Genomic DNA, 16,469 nt, shown 5'->3' with positions numbered 1-16,469 from the left:
GAGGAAACTTGCTGGTATTTATTATTATTATTATTAATATGAGTATTTAGATGAGCTCATGTAAGTTTCTAATAGTTTTAAGAAAACTTAAACTAATAATTATTTAAAAATAAATTTAAAACTTCACGAATTAAACTATTATTATTGTTGCGATCTTGCTATCTCTGATCATTAGCATCTCAGAAATGGGGATGTTTCATCTTAAAACTGATGGTTAAATCAACGTCTAATATTGTTGCTGATCTCACTTGAGAATGACTCACAGCCTAATGATTATTCTGAAACAGTGTGTGAGCTTTATCTTTTACCCTATGTAATGGATCTTGATTGACCACTGACGCTGCTGGTTATCTTGCCCGTCCATCTGGGGCCCTGGAAAGTTGGAAGCAAGATAGAAAATCATAGAAGAGGACCAGATAGCTAGGAGGGTCCAGCCTGTTGCTTTCTTCCCCACTGTGCCTGGAATTCACCATCAGAAGAGGTAGCTGAATCTTGTGAAGCTTAGATGTTAATTATATCTTCTGCGATTGTTACCTTTAACTGGTGAAAAAATAACTAGGAAAATCCGCAATACGGTTTGTACAAGCAATCAAGACACCGACTATCATATAGTTGTTGCTGGAATGGTGCGCGGCGCGATGTCACGGGCCGCATTAGTGTTTTTAATATATAAAAATAAATCTAAATGATGGTAGTGTTTTTAAATCAATACCTTGATTAATTTAATAATATAATTAAATAATGAAGATTAACTATAAAGGAAACTAGACGATGAAAGATAAAATAAAAAAAAATAAAAAAATTAAGAAAAACTCTCAGTCAACCCAAGCTAACTAGATTAACATGTGACCAGAGATATGAGATCTAGATAACCCTGTAGAAAGAATAACGAAAAAATCACAAAGTTCAAGGTCTAATAACCTAATCTTAAATTATAAAATTGAAAAAAAAAATTAATTTTTTAAAAAAAGACCTATTTTTTAAAAAAGGTTTAGTTAAATAAAAAATATTTTAGAAAAAAAACTAGATTAAACTTTATGGAGTTAGTGACTCGGTTTGCGAGTTTGGCGAGATGACCTTAGTTGCCCTGGCTTGCCGGTTTAGCAAGGTATTTTTTTATTTTTTTCCAATTAAACAAACTCGATTATGTGATCGTTTATTTTTTTTTATCATATAGTTAAGAAAATTAGTTTCATAAAAAAATGTTATTAAATTTTAAAAAGTCTATGAGCCTGTTGACGGGTTTGACAAGTTTAACTTCTTCTTTTTTAAGTTCATTTTTTTTCATCCCTTGATATTGGAGTAATTAAGAATTGAGTTTCATAATTTGTTTCATTTTGTTTTCTATAAGGTTATCATAGTCTTTTTTTAAATCTCAATATTGGTTTGACGTTCGATTTTATAATTGTTTATTTTTGTTATCGTATAGTTAAATAAACGGTGGTTTAGAAAAAAAATATTAATCCTAATGGAGTCCATTACCTTATTTGTGGGTTTGACGTGGTGATCCGGATTACCCGATTCATGGGTTTACCCATCAAACCTGATATTTTTTTTTTTAGTTTTTAGTCATTTAATATTTCTAATTTTTTCTTTTTTATTTCACTATTCTTTAATATTGTTTGGGAAATAAAATTCATGGTTTATTTTTTCTACTTTCTATAGGGTTATCACAATATCAAATAAACATTGTTTTTAGGGTTAGTGTTTGATTCTATAAGCATTTAATTTTATCATAAAAATAATTTATAAAAATAATAAAGTTATTAAACTCATTGAAGTCTATGACCAAAGTCGCAGGATGACCAAGATCGATCTAATTTGACATCGTTTCAATATTAAAAAATATTTTTATTTTAGAATTTTTTAAAAGATATGTCATGTTTTTATTAATCATCTAAATTATTTTTAAATCTGTTAAATTGAATAATTTGTTTTGAATTAACTTCCATTCTATTTAATTTAAAACTTGAACGAGGCACAGTTAACCATTTTCAAAATCAAACCGCTTGTATTTAATGATACTGTAATAAAAAATTTACATACTTTTAATATTTTTTTAAAAAAGAATAGTTTCCCCTAAACTAAACTAGATGATCTATGTGTTTGTTGTCCAATTGGAGGGCAGTGAGCCCAGGCACGAAGATTTCCAATTATCATGCTTGGCATTAATGATGATTGGTAATGACGAAGCTTTTGCAATGAAAGCCGGCAAAAGATCCGGTCCTTGATTGGACCTTTACTGAGGTCCCCCCTCCCTATAGATGTTTAATTCGTATACAATTTTGCAAAAATAAGTAAGTGGTAAGTAATTAATTAATCATATTGGTTGTCATTTAAAAATATGAACTTTGATAGCATTTAGTTATATACCTATTGATTAAAAATTAAAGATATAAAAATAATTTTAAAGTTTTAAAGTGAATTTTTTAATTTTCAAAATATAATGTATATGTTTTCATAGATAATATTTATTATTTATAAAATATCCCTATAAAAATTCTTAATCACAAATTTATCCAAATGTAAAATAATAGTTTTAAAATATAACACACGACAAGGCTCAAGTTATGAGTTTCAAGAGTATACACGGGCTCTAGTTAAACTAATTTTTTTTTAAAAGGGATCCAAATGAAGTTTTTAATATTTTTTTTAAAAAAATCAATGAGTTTTAAATTGGGTTTTATTTCAAATCACGGGTCAACCCATGTTTTTAATTTGATAAATCCAAGTCAATTATTTTTTTATTTGTTTTTGTTAAATTCAAGCCTCGACTTGTTCAGATCTCGGGTTAAATTGTTAACCTGCTTCGAGTTTTATAATTAGATTTATTATACTATTATTAATTTTAACATTCAATTTAAACTAAAGTAAAAAATAATATATAATTATTTTTAAAAAAAAATGTAAGCTTGCCCAAAGATAAAATATTTTTAAAAAAAAATTATGATTTTTATTTATTATTTACTAAATAAAATACAAAAACAATTATTTTACCATATATATATATATATATCACAATCAAATATAATTATATTTTGTATTTTGTATTTTGTTTTGTCTTTTCAATGTTTGACTCTTCATCTTTTTTTTTCCTGGAAAAATAATCTTATGCTATTCGGATGTCAAGTTGGATATTTTCGAGGCTTGCTATTCAGCTATTGGCTGTTCCCTTCATGCTGACATGTACAGGGCACCTCATTGCCCGTCAGGATTTCAATTCAGGGGTCCCACATTTCATACGTGGATAACGTTTTACCTTTCGTCATTATCCACGTGTCTTGTCAGGTAAGCAAACTTTAAGAGTGGTGATTGCTATTTGCAATTTATTTTCTCCTAATTCCAATATCATTGGCTTTTGAATTTATGAACAGTCCATTACGACCATGGAGATGGTCTTGATTTGTTGCCTAAAAAAATATAAATATTGAAGAGATTTTAAAAAAATATCAATTTTCAATTTTAAAAAAATATAAATAAAATTCAATTTTCTTAAAGAAGAAGAAGAAATTTTTCTAATTAAGACAGAGCTCATATCATCTCCAGCTTAAAAATAAAAATCTCTATAAAAATTATTTTATCTATAAAAAAAATTGTAATTTCCTTTTTTAATCTAAAATAAATTTATTGTGTTTATTTTTATATTATGTTTGGTATTATTCTAAGATAGAAATAATTAACATGTATAGAAGAGACAAAAACATATTTAATTAAAGAGATGAAAATATAAACTAAATTTATTTTTATATTAATTTTAAAATGAATTTATGGAAATTCAAAACATGAAATACAACGAAATGTGTTTTATCTCTTCAGTATCTCTATTTTTTTATATCAAAATAATAACAAAACACTATTTAAACATAGCTAATTTTAGGTTTTGTTTGGAATCACGCGCGATTTAATTATATTTTTAAAAAAATTAATTTTTTTAACTTCAAATAAATTTTTTATTGATTTGAAGCAATCACATGAAACATAGTTTTTGCCCGACAAATAATGGTTAGTAATTTATTTCTTAAAACTCAAAGGACCCTTTCCTTGTTAAAAGTCAAATATTTCAAGCAAATTACCTGTAAATATATAGCGTGTTTCGATCCCAGCTGTGAAATCATTTTTATGTATTATTACCTTCTCTTTTCCTAGACAGCAAATCATTGGAGGAAAAAAAAAGACCTTCCCAGGATGTGAACTCTTTGCAACTCTAGCTGTTTCTGTCTCTTGAATAACCTTTTTGTGTGTATAGTCTAACCATCCACTCCTATATATATTTATATTTATATATATAATTAAAAACCAATCTTCACAGCACAATGACCTCTCAATCTTTCTTTCTTGTGCTTATGTTGTTCTTCTTTGATTCTCATATATCATGAGCAACATACCAAGATCTCTTACAGGCTCTTCTTTTACCCTTTTCAAGCTGGCCATTTCTGCCTCTGACCCTTGGCCTTTCTCTCTCGTTTTCTTATAGCCAATATCCAAGAACTTCAGTGCAAAAACAAGAAAAGAAAGCAAGCTTGGGCTTTTAAGTTTCTTTTGCTGTTTCTTCGATTTTCTCTTTTATTTTTTGGGTTGTGGAAAAATGGGGAGTGGGGATAAACTCCATTTGAATTTCCATATTCACTTGCCAAAAAACCACCACCACCACCACCACCACAGGAAGAAAGAGTTGAAAGATATCCCAAAAGGGTGTCTTGCTGTCATGGTAGGTCAAGGTGAGGAGCAACAAAGGTTTGTGATTCCTGTGATTTATATAAATCATCCACTCTTCATGCACCTGTTGAAAGAAGCTGAGGAAGAGTTTGGATTTGATCAACAAGGCCCCATCACTATTCCTTGTCATGTTGAGGAGTTTCGCAATATTGTTCAAGGCATGATCGAAGAGGAGAATTCCCAGTATCACCACCACCACTATCATGTTTGGTGCTTTAGGGTTTGATTTATGGAATCGTGTAAAAATTATGATTCGTTTCTTTTCTTTATTTTCCTTTGTCTTCTGGATTAGTTATAATTAGCCAGTTCAATATTGTAAATTTTGATGATCAAGGACAAAATGGATGAAAAAATACTGTTTTTTGCTTAGAGAAAATTAATTAAAAAAGAAATGTAATGTTTTTTTGATATTTACGTCTTGGAAATATATAATTGTATTTTCAGTTTGCTTATTTAATTTCATATTTTCTGGTTAATGGGAACACAAGAAATTAAGAGTTGACTACTGATCAACAAGTAGTGAGAGAAGGGAAGAGGAGAGGCAACCGTACAAGACACGGCTCGAGCTTGGAAGGGGGCAGAGGGTTTGCTTAGAGCCATTGAATTTGATTCCTTCTCTATGATTTCACAAACCCTTTTGTTTCTTTCACCTTTTGTTTTTATTTTTTTTTATTTTGTGATTAATATTAAATGGAATATATTCCATTCATGTCGATCACACCTGTAGAGATAAGCATCAAGTTCCTTCAGTAAAGCCAGGTTTTGTTTAATTCTTCAGTTAAAATTTTATATGAAATTATAAAGAAAAAGAATTATAGTATTATCGAACCACATTGCTTCTTAATTAGAGCCTAGTCAAAGGCTCTCTCTACAATGAGTGTGTTTAGTATTACGGTAGTTATTGTGGTTGTGGTTTGAAAAAAATTATTTTATAAAAAGTACTTTTAGTTGAGGTTGGTTTGAAAAAATAGATGTTTGGTTAAAACTGTGGTTAAAATTAAGGTTGAACAAAAAGTAGTTTAAAGTGTTTGGTTAAAAATGTTTTTGAAATTGAGGTTATAAAATAATTTTAAAAAATATATATTAATATTGATGGTTTTTAATTTAAATATTATAGATTTAACTATTGTTATTACTTCATGAAATAAATAATACTTTATATAAAATATTTTTTATTATGTCATTAAACCATCTATAATTTCATTACGTACAAAATTCATTCGACAAGAATTACAGTTTCTATTATTTTTTGAGCGTGCAATAAAATTAGATAAAATATTATAGATTTAACTATTGTTATTACTTAATGAAATAAATAATACTTTATATAAAATATTTTTTATTATTCCATGAAACCATTTATAATTTCATTATGTATACATCTGATAAAAACTACAGTTTTCATAATATTTTTAGCATGTAATAAAATTAGATAAAATATTATCAGGTATAAAATTCACTATAAACTAGTTTTTTTAAAAAAAAATGTTAAAAAAATAACACACTAAAAAAAAAAAAAAAAGAGGTTCACGCAGGCAAGTGAACAGTGCAAGACAATTGCACTGTTCACTATTTTTAAGTGAACAGTGTCCACTATACACTGTTCATGTTAATTGCACTATTTAATGAACAGTGTAATTAACATGAACAGTGAAAAAAAATAAGAAATGATTGCTTTTTCTTTCTTGTGTTTCTAACGTAGAAATTAAGTGGGCCTAGTGAACAGTAAATCAATTTTTTCTTTAACCAAACAGCTGCGAATTGCGTTTTTAATAAAACGCAGCCGCAGTCACAAAGCCAAACGGGCTCATTATATCTTGTGAAAATCCAAAATCATTTAAAAAGAAAAAAAACCGCAGACAGTGTCTCTCTTCATCATGAACAGTGTGTCGACTGTTCATGACTTCAAGGGGTGCATGTTTGGTAAACCACCACCACCACCCTACCTTGGCCCTCCGCTCTTAAATTCAAAATCATTTGAATTTCTCAAATCCCTGGAGACTACAAGCATAATTTGTCCCGAAGTTAACCATTCATCCTTATCTGAGGTCTTTTTTTTTTTTATGAGTGATTAATAGGGTATTTAGGAGTGCGATAACAGTTATTTTTTAAAGTGTTTTTTTATCTAGAAATATATCAAAATAATATTTTTTATTTTTTAAAATTTATTTTTGATATCAGCACATTAAAATAATTTAAAAATAAAAAAAATTAAAATAAAAAAACATGAAATTTCAACAAACACAACACCAAATAATATCTAAATTATTGAGCACAAGGGTGGCTTGCATCATGCTTACTTATAGCTCCCTAGCTAAGCCATCAATTCTCGACAAAATATTGAATTCAGAAATAATTTTTTAATTTAATTTAATTAAAAAAATAAATCAAATTCATATATTTTAAAAAATAAAATTTAATTCATTGTATTTTCTATAATACTCCATCACCTTCATTTTATTCCTTCTAATGTCTTAAAAAAGATAGAGAAATGGGTATTTTAAAGGGGTTAGTTCCAAGTTAATTTATTCTTTTTAGTGTAGCAAACTGGACATGTTTGTTTCCGATGTATTTTTGTGATATTTTTAAAGATTAGATCCTATTTAAAATTCAATTTTTAACATTTAAAATGATTTTAAATTAATATGAGATTTCATTAGAAAAGATATTATTTGAATTCAATCAAGAAGGGTTCAATCATAATCACAGTGCCCCTCAAATTATGGGAAGAAATCACGATCCCAAAGTAGTGTAGGAAACGTGACTCACATTCTTGAAAAGCTCGGACGGGAGACTTTTCCGAGCAGTTTGGCCAGATAAAGTCATCAAGTGCATGTGATAGAACAGCTTAACGGAAGCAATTTGGTCCCATGGAAACCGAGAGTCGGAGAGGGCCAGAAGTTTGCTTTGCTTCAATGGAATTGCATCTTTCTTTCCTTTTCAATTTCTCTCCTCTCTGTTTTTTTGCACCGTTTAAGCTAACATCTTGTATCTTGCTGGGACCATTGTTAATTCCCTGTTGGATTATGTGTTTCTTATTATATAATCATCAAATACAGTTAACTTTTGAATTTATTTTCAGGAAACACTTTTCTAAAAATTAAATTAATTTTTTTTTAATTTTTATTGATTAATTTTTCTAATAACAAATAAACACATAAAAATTTAAAAAATAATTTTTAAGAAGTTATTTTTTATGAAACAAACAAGATATTAGACAAAAACTTAGATCGAAATAATATTTTACTCTCATGATATTGAGTTTTCATTTTATTTTCAAACAAGATTAATTTCTTAATTACTTTGTTACATGAACAGCGTTTTTAACACCATATGTAAATAGATTTTCATAAAAAAATATCATTTTTTATACATAAATTTATATGTAAATAGAAATTTACTTTATACATAAATTTCATTTTAATGTATATTTAATTAAAAAGTTCTTCTAAAAAATACTTTGTATAACGATAACAAATACATATAAAGTGAAGATACGTTTATGTGTTAGGAATGATTATTTTCGATTCGGTTTTTATAAAAAAAAAATAATTAAACCAATTTTTTTAAAAAAACCAAAACCGGTTTCGGTTCGGTTTTTAGAACAAAAACCAGTTTGGCTTATAAAACTGAAACCGAACTAGTTAGTTTTTTCAAAATTTTAATTGTTTTTTTTCACAGTTTGATTTTCTCAGTTATTTTTTTTCTAATTTTCTTAATTTAATCAGTTTTTTTAATTTTTTTCTCACCCATAGTCTGTATAACTCAAGATCGTGAAGAAACAAGTTAACTCTTAAGTAAATAAAAAAATAGAAATGCACGTGATAATCTTTTAATTGTAAAAAAAAAAACACTAACTTTAGGAAAAACAAAAAGGAAATCTTGAACCAAAATCATGCCCGACAACTGTATATAATTAATTAGCTTAATATTTTTTTCTTCTAAGCCACTGTTGCTTATACTTGTGTTTTTGGGAATTAATACGGTACATGATATGTTTTAAAAAATATATTAAAATAATATTTATTTTTATATTTCTATATTAGTACCTCAAATCATTAAAAATATTTAAAAAATATTAATTTAATATATTTTCTAGTAAAAAATACTTTAAAAAATCAATTAAATCACAAAAATAATTAAAAACAGCAATGACCATCAATTTCATTGACTTAGCCCCATTTGGGAGTGCGGCTCGAACATAGATTGAACAAAATTTAATTTTTTTATTTAAATTTTTTTTATATTTTTAGATTATTTTAATGTGTCGATATTAAAAATATTTTTTTAAAATAAAAAATATTATTTTAATATATTTTTTTATCAAAAAAATATTTTAAAAAACAATCATTATTATATTTTTAAATATTATAAAGTGTCAGAAAATAACATTTACCTTGATTTTCTCCCAGAAAGCTAGCTTGCTGTCCAAGGAAAAAACAATAAAGCATTGCCACCATGCAGGGAGAGTCGGATCCACCGACCATGTATGTTGTTAACAATATATTATTGAAAGGAATCAATGTGCTCTAATATACTATACCAATCATCAATCATATGGTTTTTTTTTTTTATATATATATATATATATATCAACCATCACATTTAAATTTTTTTACTCTCTAATATTTCGGTTTATTAATTATTTTATTTAAAATTAACTATCACACATGTAACATGTAATACAATTTATTTTATTAACTATACCAATTATCAATCATATGGTTTTAATAAAATCAACCATAAATAGATTTGGGCTTATTTGTTGGGCTGGGTTTGATGTGCTGCTCTGAACACTAGTACTTAATGGGCTTAAGCTTGGTCCTCTTCATCAATGCATTAATGGGCTAAATTGTGAGCTGTTGCAGCCATGGGTTTAGTGCTCATAAACACTTGGGCTTTCTCCCAATCTCCATTCAGGATTAGAATAACTAAAACAACAATTAACTAATTAATCCACCCACTCCTTTCCATTTTCTCACCTAAAATTTAATTTCATCCCATTTTCTCACCTTAACAACCCATTTTCTTACCAAACAAACACACGAAAAAAACATCAAAAAGGACTCAACCTGACCAAAAAGACCAAATGGTAATAAAACCCAAAAACGTTTCGTCTCTTTTTGTCCTATAAATGGCGGGAGTGCCCCTCGTTTCCCATCAACACCCCTCCTCTCTCTCCCCGTCACTTGTTCACTACTGACACTCCAAGCCCTCTCAAAACCCTAAAAAAAATAATTCCCAAATCCTACTTTTTTCACTTAGACCACTCCTCAATTTGTTTTTTTCACTCAAGGCAATTTCTTGTTCTTCTCTCTCATTTAAATTCCTCTTTTACAAAATTTTGTAATTCTAGGTTTTTTTTTAATTTTTTTTTGAAATTAGGGGTTTTTCGTTGTTGGGTTTCGTGCACGAATTGGAGAGGTATCGGTGATTTGTTGAGTAAATGGAGGCGACGGCCGGAGTAGCGGCAGCCTCACGAGGTGGTTCGTTGTCGAGGAAGGAGTGGCGAGCGGTTACGGAGCAGCAGCATCGGAATGGTGGTGGTGGAGATGAGGTATTGAGTGATTGCTTTTTTGGTTGATGGGAAAATGTGAGGGAAAAAGAGAAAAAATTGGTTTTATGTTTTGGGTTTTGGGTTTTTGTTATTTGGTTGGGTTTTATGGAAATGATGTGGTATTTTTTTCTTATCATGTTTTTGACGTGCCAAACAGGGAATTAGGGTTCATTTCTTGCTTGCGTGTGTTAAAATTTACTTATCTAGGGACATGTAAAATATATAGGCCACACCCGTGCTGTGTAATGCTCGGTTTCCTTTGGTGGGAGATTGAACAAAGCTAATAATTCGTCTCTGTTTTCGTTTAAATGTTTTTGTGTTGTGTTTGTATATGGACATTTAAATGCAAATCAAAGCAACTTTTTTTCTCGAGTTTTTCAGTTTATACTAGGCAACCAATGTGGGTATTAGATTTCTCAGTATTTCTTAAAAAAATTTGGGTATTAGATGTTTTTGGTCACTAAGTGTGGGAGTTGTTGATCACAGAACTTGGAACAGTCAAAGCTGGGGCAATCAGATGAGAGAACAATATATGAGGTAAATATTGTGATTTCTGGGCTGGACATTTGGTTAAAGTACCACGTAAAGTTAACTTGGTTTGATGTTTATCAAGGTGCAGCATCGAAGAGGGCCTGCTGATGTGGACTTTTGTTCGATCACAGTGGATGAGGGTTTAGATGATGACATTTTGCAGCAGCGAATTCACAGCATTGCTAGACAAAGAGAAGAGTTGCAACAGCTGGAGACTGAGCTCAGAGCTCAAGTGATTGCGAGGTCTGAGATTATGGAAATGCAGAACAGATTCCATGCTCAAATCCAAGAACATGAAGATGCTGCCGCAAAGCTTCAGGTTTGGATTTTTTTTTATCTGTGGGGTCTCTGCTTTCTTCTCCCTCTGTGTAAATTGTCATAATCTGTAATTGCATTAAAATTTTTACGCTAGTTGTGTTAGAAGGTGTAAAATTGCTACTGTGTATATTTGATCAGGTACAATTTCGTGTCATGAAAGAAAGCTATTTGTGTGTTGCAATTACAGTGATATCACCTGAAATCCTTAAGATCAGATCCATGAATTTTGTTGCATGTCTTAACTTTAACCCATATATCTGTTTTTAGACACAATGCATAGTGACAATATCTCATTTCTGCGACTTCCATCTTAAATGCAAGCTTACTTTGTTGTGCAGGAACAACTGCATGAAAGGGGACAGACCATACATGACTTGGACAGGAGAATGGAAGAAAAAGACAGGGAACTGCATGCTATTAAATTAGATAATGAAGCGGTTTGTTCATCTCTGTGCTGTACTTTTGAACAAAGTATTTGTGGCAAGCCATGCATTATGTGCTGTCTCTTGTCTCATTTTTTTGCAGGCCTGGGCTAAAGAGGACCTTCTCAGAGAACAAAATAAAGAACTGGCTACATTCAGGCATGTGTTCATTGTTTTGACACTGGTTCATGCCTTTAAACCTTAGTTTGATGATAGCAACAACATTCTAATCTCATGCAACGTTTCTATAAGATGCACACATGAAAAATTCATAGAACTATCATACATTTAGGTCCTGATGACCGTTTTTAATTATGTTGAGGTTTAACTATGTATTAGTTTTTTTCCATTTGTCTTTAAGGTTAGGCGGGGTTATTTAAGTCTGGATGGACTAATTTAGATGGTCTATTCCTTTATGCAGAAGAGAACGTGATCATTCTGAAGCTGAAAGAGCACAGCATATACAGCAATTGCGCGACCTTCAAGAACATATTCAAGACAAGGAAAGGCAGATTCTGGAGTTGCAGGAACAGGTCTGTTCATCTATTCAGTGCTGATCTGTTCTTCTGGTTCTGACCAGGTGTTGTTTATTGAAAATGAAAGTTTTCGTTATAAGATTGTCAAACAAGAATTTGTAAAACAAAAAGTAACATTGTCATGTTACCACTTAAAAGCAGGAGCGAAAAAGAATTTGTAAAACATGTGTTTTGTAGGGAGTCTAATATTGATCTTTATCTTTCAGCATAGGGCTGATCAGGAGACCATTTATTTGAAGGATGAACAATTGAAAGTTTGGATTGCACGTGTTCAGGAGATGGATGCCTTGCAATCTAATGCCAACCATTCCTTACAAGCTGAATTGAGAGAACGCACAGAACAGTACAATCAGCTTTGGCTTGGTTGTCAAAGACAGGTCACTTGCTTTTTTCATCCTTTGCACTTCTTTTTGGTCCTTGGTTTATATTACTCGGGCTTGAGGTGTGTGCATGCGAGCGCTTGTGTTTGCTAGTATGCATTTGTACACTTGTATCTCTGTCTGTACGATATTTTCTTGTATTTATTCAACTGAGTAACCAATTTCTACATTACAATAATGAAATTTTATTATAGCTTTCATTCCTTGGCCTGTTTTTGTTTGTTTACTACTCATCGCAGAACATTATACCATCCACCGAGGTTAAGATCTTGGATTGACTATTTTGTCCCTCTCTCCTGGTTACTGATATCAGTTTGCAGAGATGGAGAGAATTCATATGCATACCATACAACAACTTCAGTTGGAGCTAGCTGATGCCAGAGGAAGGAGTGGATCTTACACAGATGAGTCACACCTATCTCAATCAAACCCAAAGGACGTGTCAAGCTTTAGCCAGAACAATGGAAGGCAACTAGATGTAAATGGCACTACTGCCTCCAATGCTAATAATGGAGCATTGCAAAATGGGAATGCAGATAATGCCCTGTCTTTTGCGTCAACTGTAAATGTACCAAATCAGGTAGGATTCCTTGTCACTATGTTTTATTTTTCTCCCATTAATCTTAATATATATCATCCTGTTCTTTTCCAAGTTATCAATGCGAACTGTAAATACGACATCTCTTCTATTCTACGACATTGCTGGTCAGCTGCAATTCAGTATATGCCACATTGTGTGACCTCATATTCCCTGTTCCCCTCACACTCTTGCCTCCATTATTCTAGCTTAGTTTTGAGTCTTTCATCCCTTTCAGGTAGCTGGTTCCATACTATACCCCTGGAGTTGAGATCCGAGGTCATACCTATTGTGATAAGAGCAATCAAAAGGATTCATACCATAGAAAAGATCTAGTATGATGAGATTATTAATTACAAATTGACAGGTCAAAATAAAACCATGGGCCATACAGATAGAATATTTTATAGGGGTTCCAAGTGTTTGTCCCTAGAAAACTATTTTTTTTCTGTAATGCAGTAGGTGACTGAAACATACTTTTTAGTAGGAAGGAAAATTAACTGCTCAAATCCTGTATCCATGACTTCCAATATTCTGTTCTGTTGATCAATAGACCAGCCATGCCGCTGGTGTTCCAATGGCTCCAACGTCCTTACTCGGGATGCCAACCTACCTTCCATCTGGGCAGGTGGCTGCACTCCACCCGTTCATTCTGCATCAACAGGGGATTCACCATTCTATGACATCACATGCTCCCCAATCTCATGCTGGGCATTTTCACTCAATACCAGCAATGTCATCTCTCCCACAGTGGCAGAATCAACAGGTAACTATCAAAATGTAAACTTCTTCTGTCCTCGTTGTAGTTGTAGTTGCATATCATTGTAAATATGAAGTGTGCTTATTTCTATCTGGTATTAATAAAAAACATATTTTCTAACCTAGCTGTCCATGATAACAATTTGTATTCTTTTTGGTTTTTTTTTTAATCTTCTTCAGGCTGTAACAGAGAGTGCACAATTATCTACACAGAATCAACTTGCATCATCTCAAACTGATCATGATCCTATGAGGTCAGATGTAAAGTATGACTATGAAAGGCCTGTTAACGGCCACAACTTCCATCCAGACTATCTAGATGTTCATATCAGTCAAGGAGCAGAGCCTGATCCTGTAATCTTATCATCCACAGGGGAATCACAGGTTATGCATGTTAAGCTGTTGCACCACCTGTGGTAATGAACATGTTTCATGATGGTTATTGACTGGATTCTTAAAAAAATTAACCTCCTGCAGGTTCTGGAGTCGATTGATAGAAGTTACTTGGTCACTCCTCAACCTGAGCAGAGCCTGCAAGAGATTTCTTCCCAATTTAGTGATGCCCTGAGATTGAATACTCTTGAACAGACTATTGAAATGAAGGTCTGTGCTTATTTTTGCTCAATGTTCCTCTGCTTTTCTGGTGCCATTGGTTAACATCTTTTTAACTCCATTAGAAGCAGCTGGCAATTAGGGCAGGGACTAAAATCAGTTAAATTTGAACTGGTGTAGGATCAAAATGTTTTGAACTTCAATAACCAGGGGCTAGAGGGCCAAGCTTTGACAGAAGAGCAGGCAAGTTCTGCTGCCAGTGCATCACTCTCTGAAACATCTGTGCATTCAGTTAATGCCAGTGAAACCACAATCAACAATGGCACTGGTGCTGTATCATCTAAAGCATTTATCTCATCTGACCAGACAACTGTGGTCACCGGAGGAAAAACTTCAGACAACACTCTCCTTGATGAACGATCTCTCTTGGCTTGCATAGTTCGCACTATTCCAGCTGGTGGTAGAATTCGGATCAATTCAACGGTCAGTAGTGTAAAAAATTCTTTTCTTCTCATCTTAGCACATTTTAAAACCATTCAGAAGCAATGATAATTATCATTGTGTCAATAACAGCTACCAAATAGACTTGGCAAGATGCTTTCTCCTTTGCATTGGCACGATTACAAGAGAAAATATGGAAAGCTAGATGACTTTGTGGGTGGTCACCCAGAAGTGAGTTTTTGGGATCCTGATTTACATCTTTGCATGCATAGACTGTATCACTATATCTGAGCCTCTAAGTTGTGATTTCAGTTGTTTTTGATTGAGGGTGATTATATCCAGCTTCGGGAAGGAGCTCAAGAAATGATAGCTGCTACAGCAGCTGTTGCTAAAGTTGCTGCTGCTGCAGCAGCAGCAGCATCTCCTTACTCGTCATTTTTGCCTTCTGTGGCAGTTACTCCCATGGCACAATCTCATCGACTTAAGAAGGCTCCGTCAATTGAATCCAAATCTTCAAATGGTGTTAATTTTGGTGTTGCTAAAGGCATCTCCAATGTTAAAATTTTGAGCATATCGAAAGATTCTCACGAGCTAAATAGGCAAGATTTTGATAGATCAGGCGTAAGCAGCACTCAAAGCAAGGGCTCAATTCATGGGACAACTAACTCAATTTATTCTGGAAAACAGCAGAGCAGGTATGGTTTAAATCCCACTAAATATTGCAGACTTTGATATATATGTTGGATAATGTGTTAATCTGTACCAGTGGTTAAGGGCTCATTGAGTTTTATTTGACTGAATGTTTTCAGGACAACCGGGGCTGCATTAACTTCTAGAAGATAGTATGGTAATAATAATGATTATTTTAGAGGACCATTTGCATTTTATGCCAGTTCTTGGTTTAGTTGACCATGGTTTCTTGTCTTTGATTTGTGTGATTTGCCATTGATAAGTAATCAATTTTAATTTGTTTTTGCAGGAGGCAGTGATCAATGTATAAATGAACTTATGGAGTTAATTGGTGTGCAGATCGGGCATGTATGGGAGTGATCTGCAGTAGAGTGGTGCTCTTGCTGTAACTGCCAGCCATCTTTTGCTTCTTATAGAATCCACCATGGACTTGGCTGATTTTTTTTAAAATCCTTTTTAATCTTATGCTTTTGGAAAAACTGCTCTCTCTTTTATGTGTGTTTATGATACCAAAGATAACACATTCAACTTTCTGCATTGATATTCATGCACACAATTGCATCTGTGCATTTGATAGCCTATACTTCCTTTGTCAGTCCCTTGTCTTTGTGAATTTTTTCCAAGTTGGTCATCCTTGCACCTCTTAGTTCCCCCTTTAATTTCTTTGCTTGGCAAGATTTTTAATCAAGGCATTATTTCAGCAGCAAATGAATGCTTAAAAAAAAAAAAAAAAAACTTTTGATGCTGAATGTTATTGTCAGTGCTGTTCATGCATTGTTCAGATATACCCTTTGTGTGTGAGAGCTACTTTGATCTCTTGATTGTAATCGATAATGTAAAGATTGCTCAGGTGAAATCTTCAGGATGTGAACTATGTACTCGTTGGGGACCAAGCTCTTTGGCTGGAATCTACAGTAGTGGCTGTCTGGTACCCCCTCAATCCAGAAATAAGTAGCAAAATCACACACAAAGGGTATAATTTAATTTAAT

The 16,469-nt window shown here is 31.9% G+C and overlaps 2 protein-coding genes across 4 annotated transcripts; both read left to right on the top strand.

The window, feature by feature from the left end:
- Positions 1-4,585: 4,585 nt before the first annotated feature.
- On the top strand, positions 4,586-4,942 carry LOC7464516 (auxin-responsive protein SAUR32). Its single transcript, XM_002321934.4, has one exon. It carries the CDS (start codon positions 4,586-4,588, stop codon positions 4,940-4,942), a length of 357 nt encoding a protein of 118 aa, XP_002321970.3.
- A 4,809-nt stretch (positions 4,943-9,751) lies between these two features.
- On the top strand, positions 9,752-16,074 carry LOC7464522 (uncharacterized). 3 transcript variants are annotated; one of them, XM_024586335.2, is made up of 17 exons: positions 9,753-10,012; positions 10,102-10,273; positions 10,760-10,810; positions 10,887-11,123; positions 11,461-11,559; positions 11,648-11,703; positions 11,966-12,077; positions 12,287-12,457; positions 12,774-13,040; positions 13,591-13,803; positions 13,977-14,180; positions 14,274-14,399; positions 14,529-14,831; positions 14,922-15,020; positions 15,102-15,484; positions 15,599-15,636; positions 15,769-16,074. In XM_024586335.2, exons 2-16 carry the CDS (start codon positions 10,163-10,165, stop codon positions 15,630-15,632), a joined length of 2,466 nt encoding a protein of 821 aa, XP_024442103.2. In that variant the 5' UTR covers positions 9,753-10,012; positions 10,102-10,162; the 3' UTR covers positions 15,633-15,636; positions 15,769-16,074. The 3 variants fall into 3 exon arrangements, with proteins under 3 accessions (XP_024442105.2, XP_024442103.2, XP_024442104.2); XM_024586336.2 differs by having other exon boundaries at positions 9,753-10,273; positions 10,893-11,123; XM_024586337.2 differs by lacking the exon at positions 15,599-15,636 and having other exon boundaries at positions 9,752-10,273.
- Positions 16,075-16,469: the final 395 nt, after the last annotated feature.

The sequence above is a fragment of the Populus trichocarpa genome, chromosome 15, assembly GCF_000002775.5.
Source record: "Populus trichocarpa isolate Nisqually-1 chromosome 15, P.trichocarpa_v4.1, whole genome shotgun sequence".
In the NCBI taxonomy this organism is placed as follows: Eukaryota; Viridiplantae; Streptophyta; class Magnoliopsida; order Malpighiales; family Salicaceae; genus Populus; species Populus trichocarpa.
This window is presented reverse-complemented; position numbering and strand designations above follow the sequence as displayed.

Coding starts and splice junctions, on each gene's coding strand:
- LOC7464516 (XM_002321934.4), top strand. CDS start 4,586: ATGGGGAGTGGGGATAAACTCCATTTGAATTTCCATATTCACTTGCCA.
- LOC7464522 (XM_024586335.2), top strand. CDS start 10,163: ATGGAGGCGACGGCCGGAGTAGCGGCAGCCTCACGAGGTGGTTCGTTG. Junction 11,704..11,965: donor AAAGAACTGGCTACATTCAG/GCATGTGTTCAT, acceptor TCCTTTATGCAG/AAGAGAACGTGATCATTCTG. Junction 14,832..14,921: donor GAATTCGGATCAATTCAACG/GTCAGTAGTGTA, acceptor TGTCAATAACAG/CTACCAAATAGACTTGGCAA.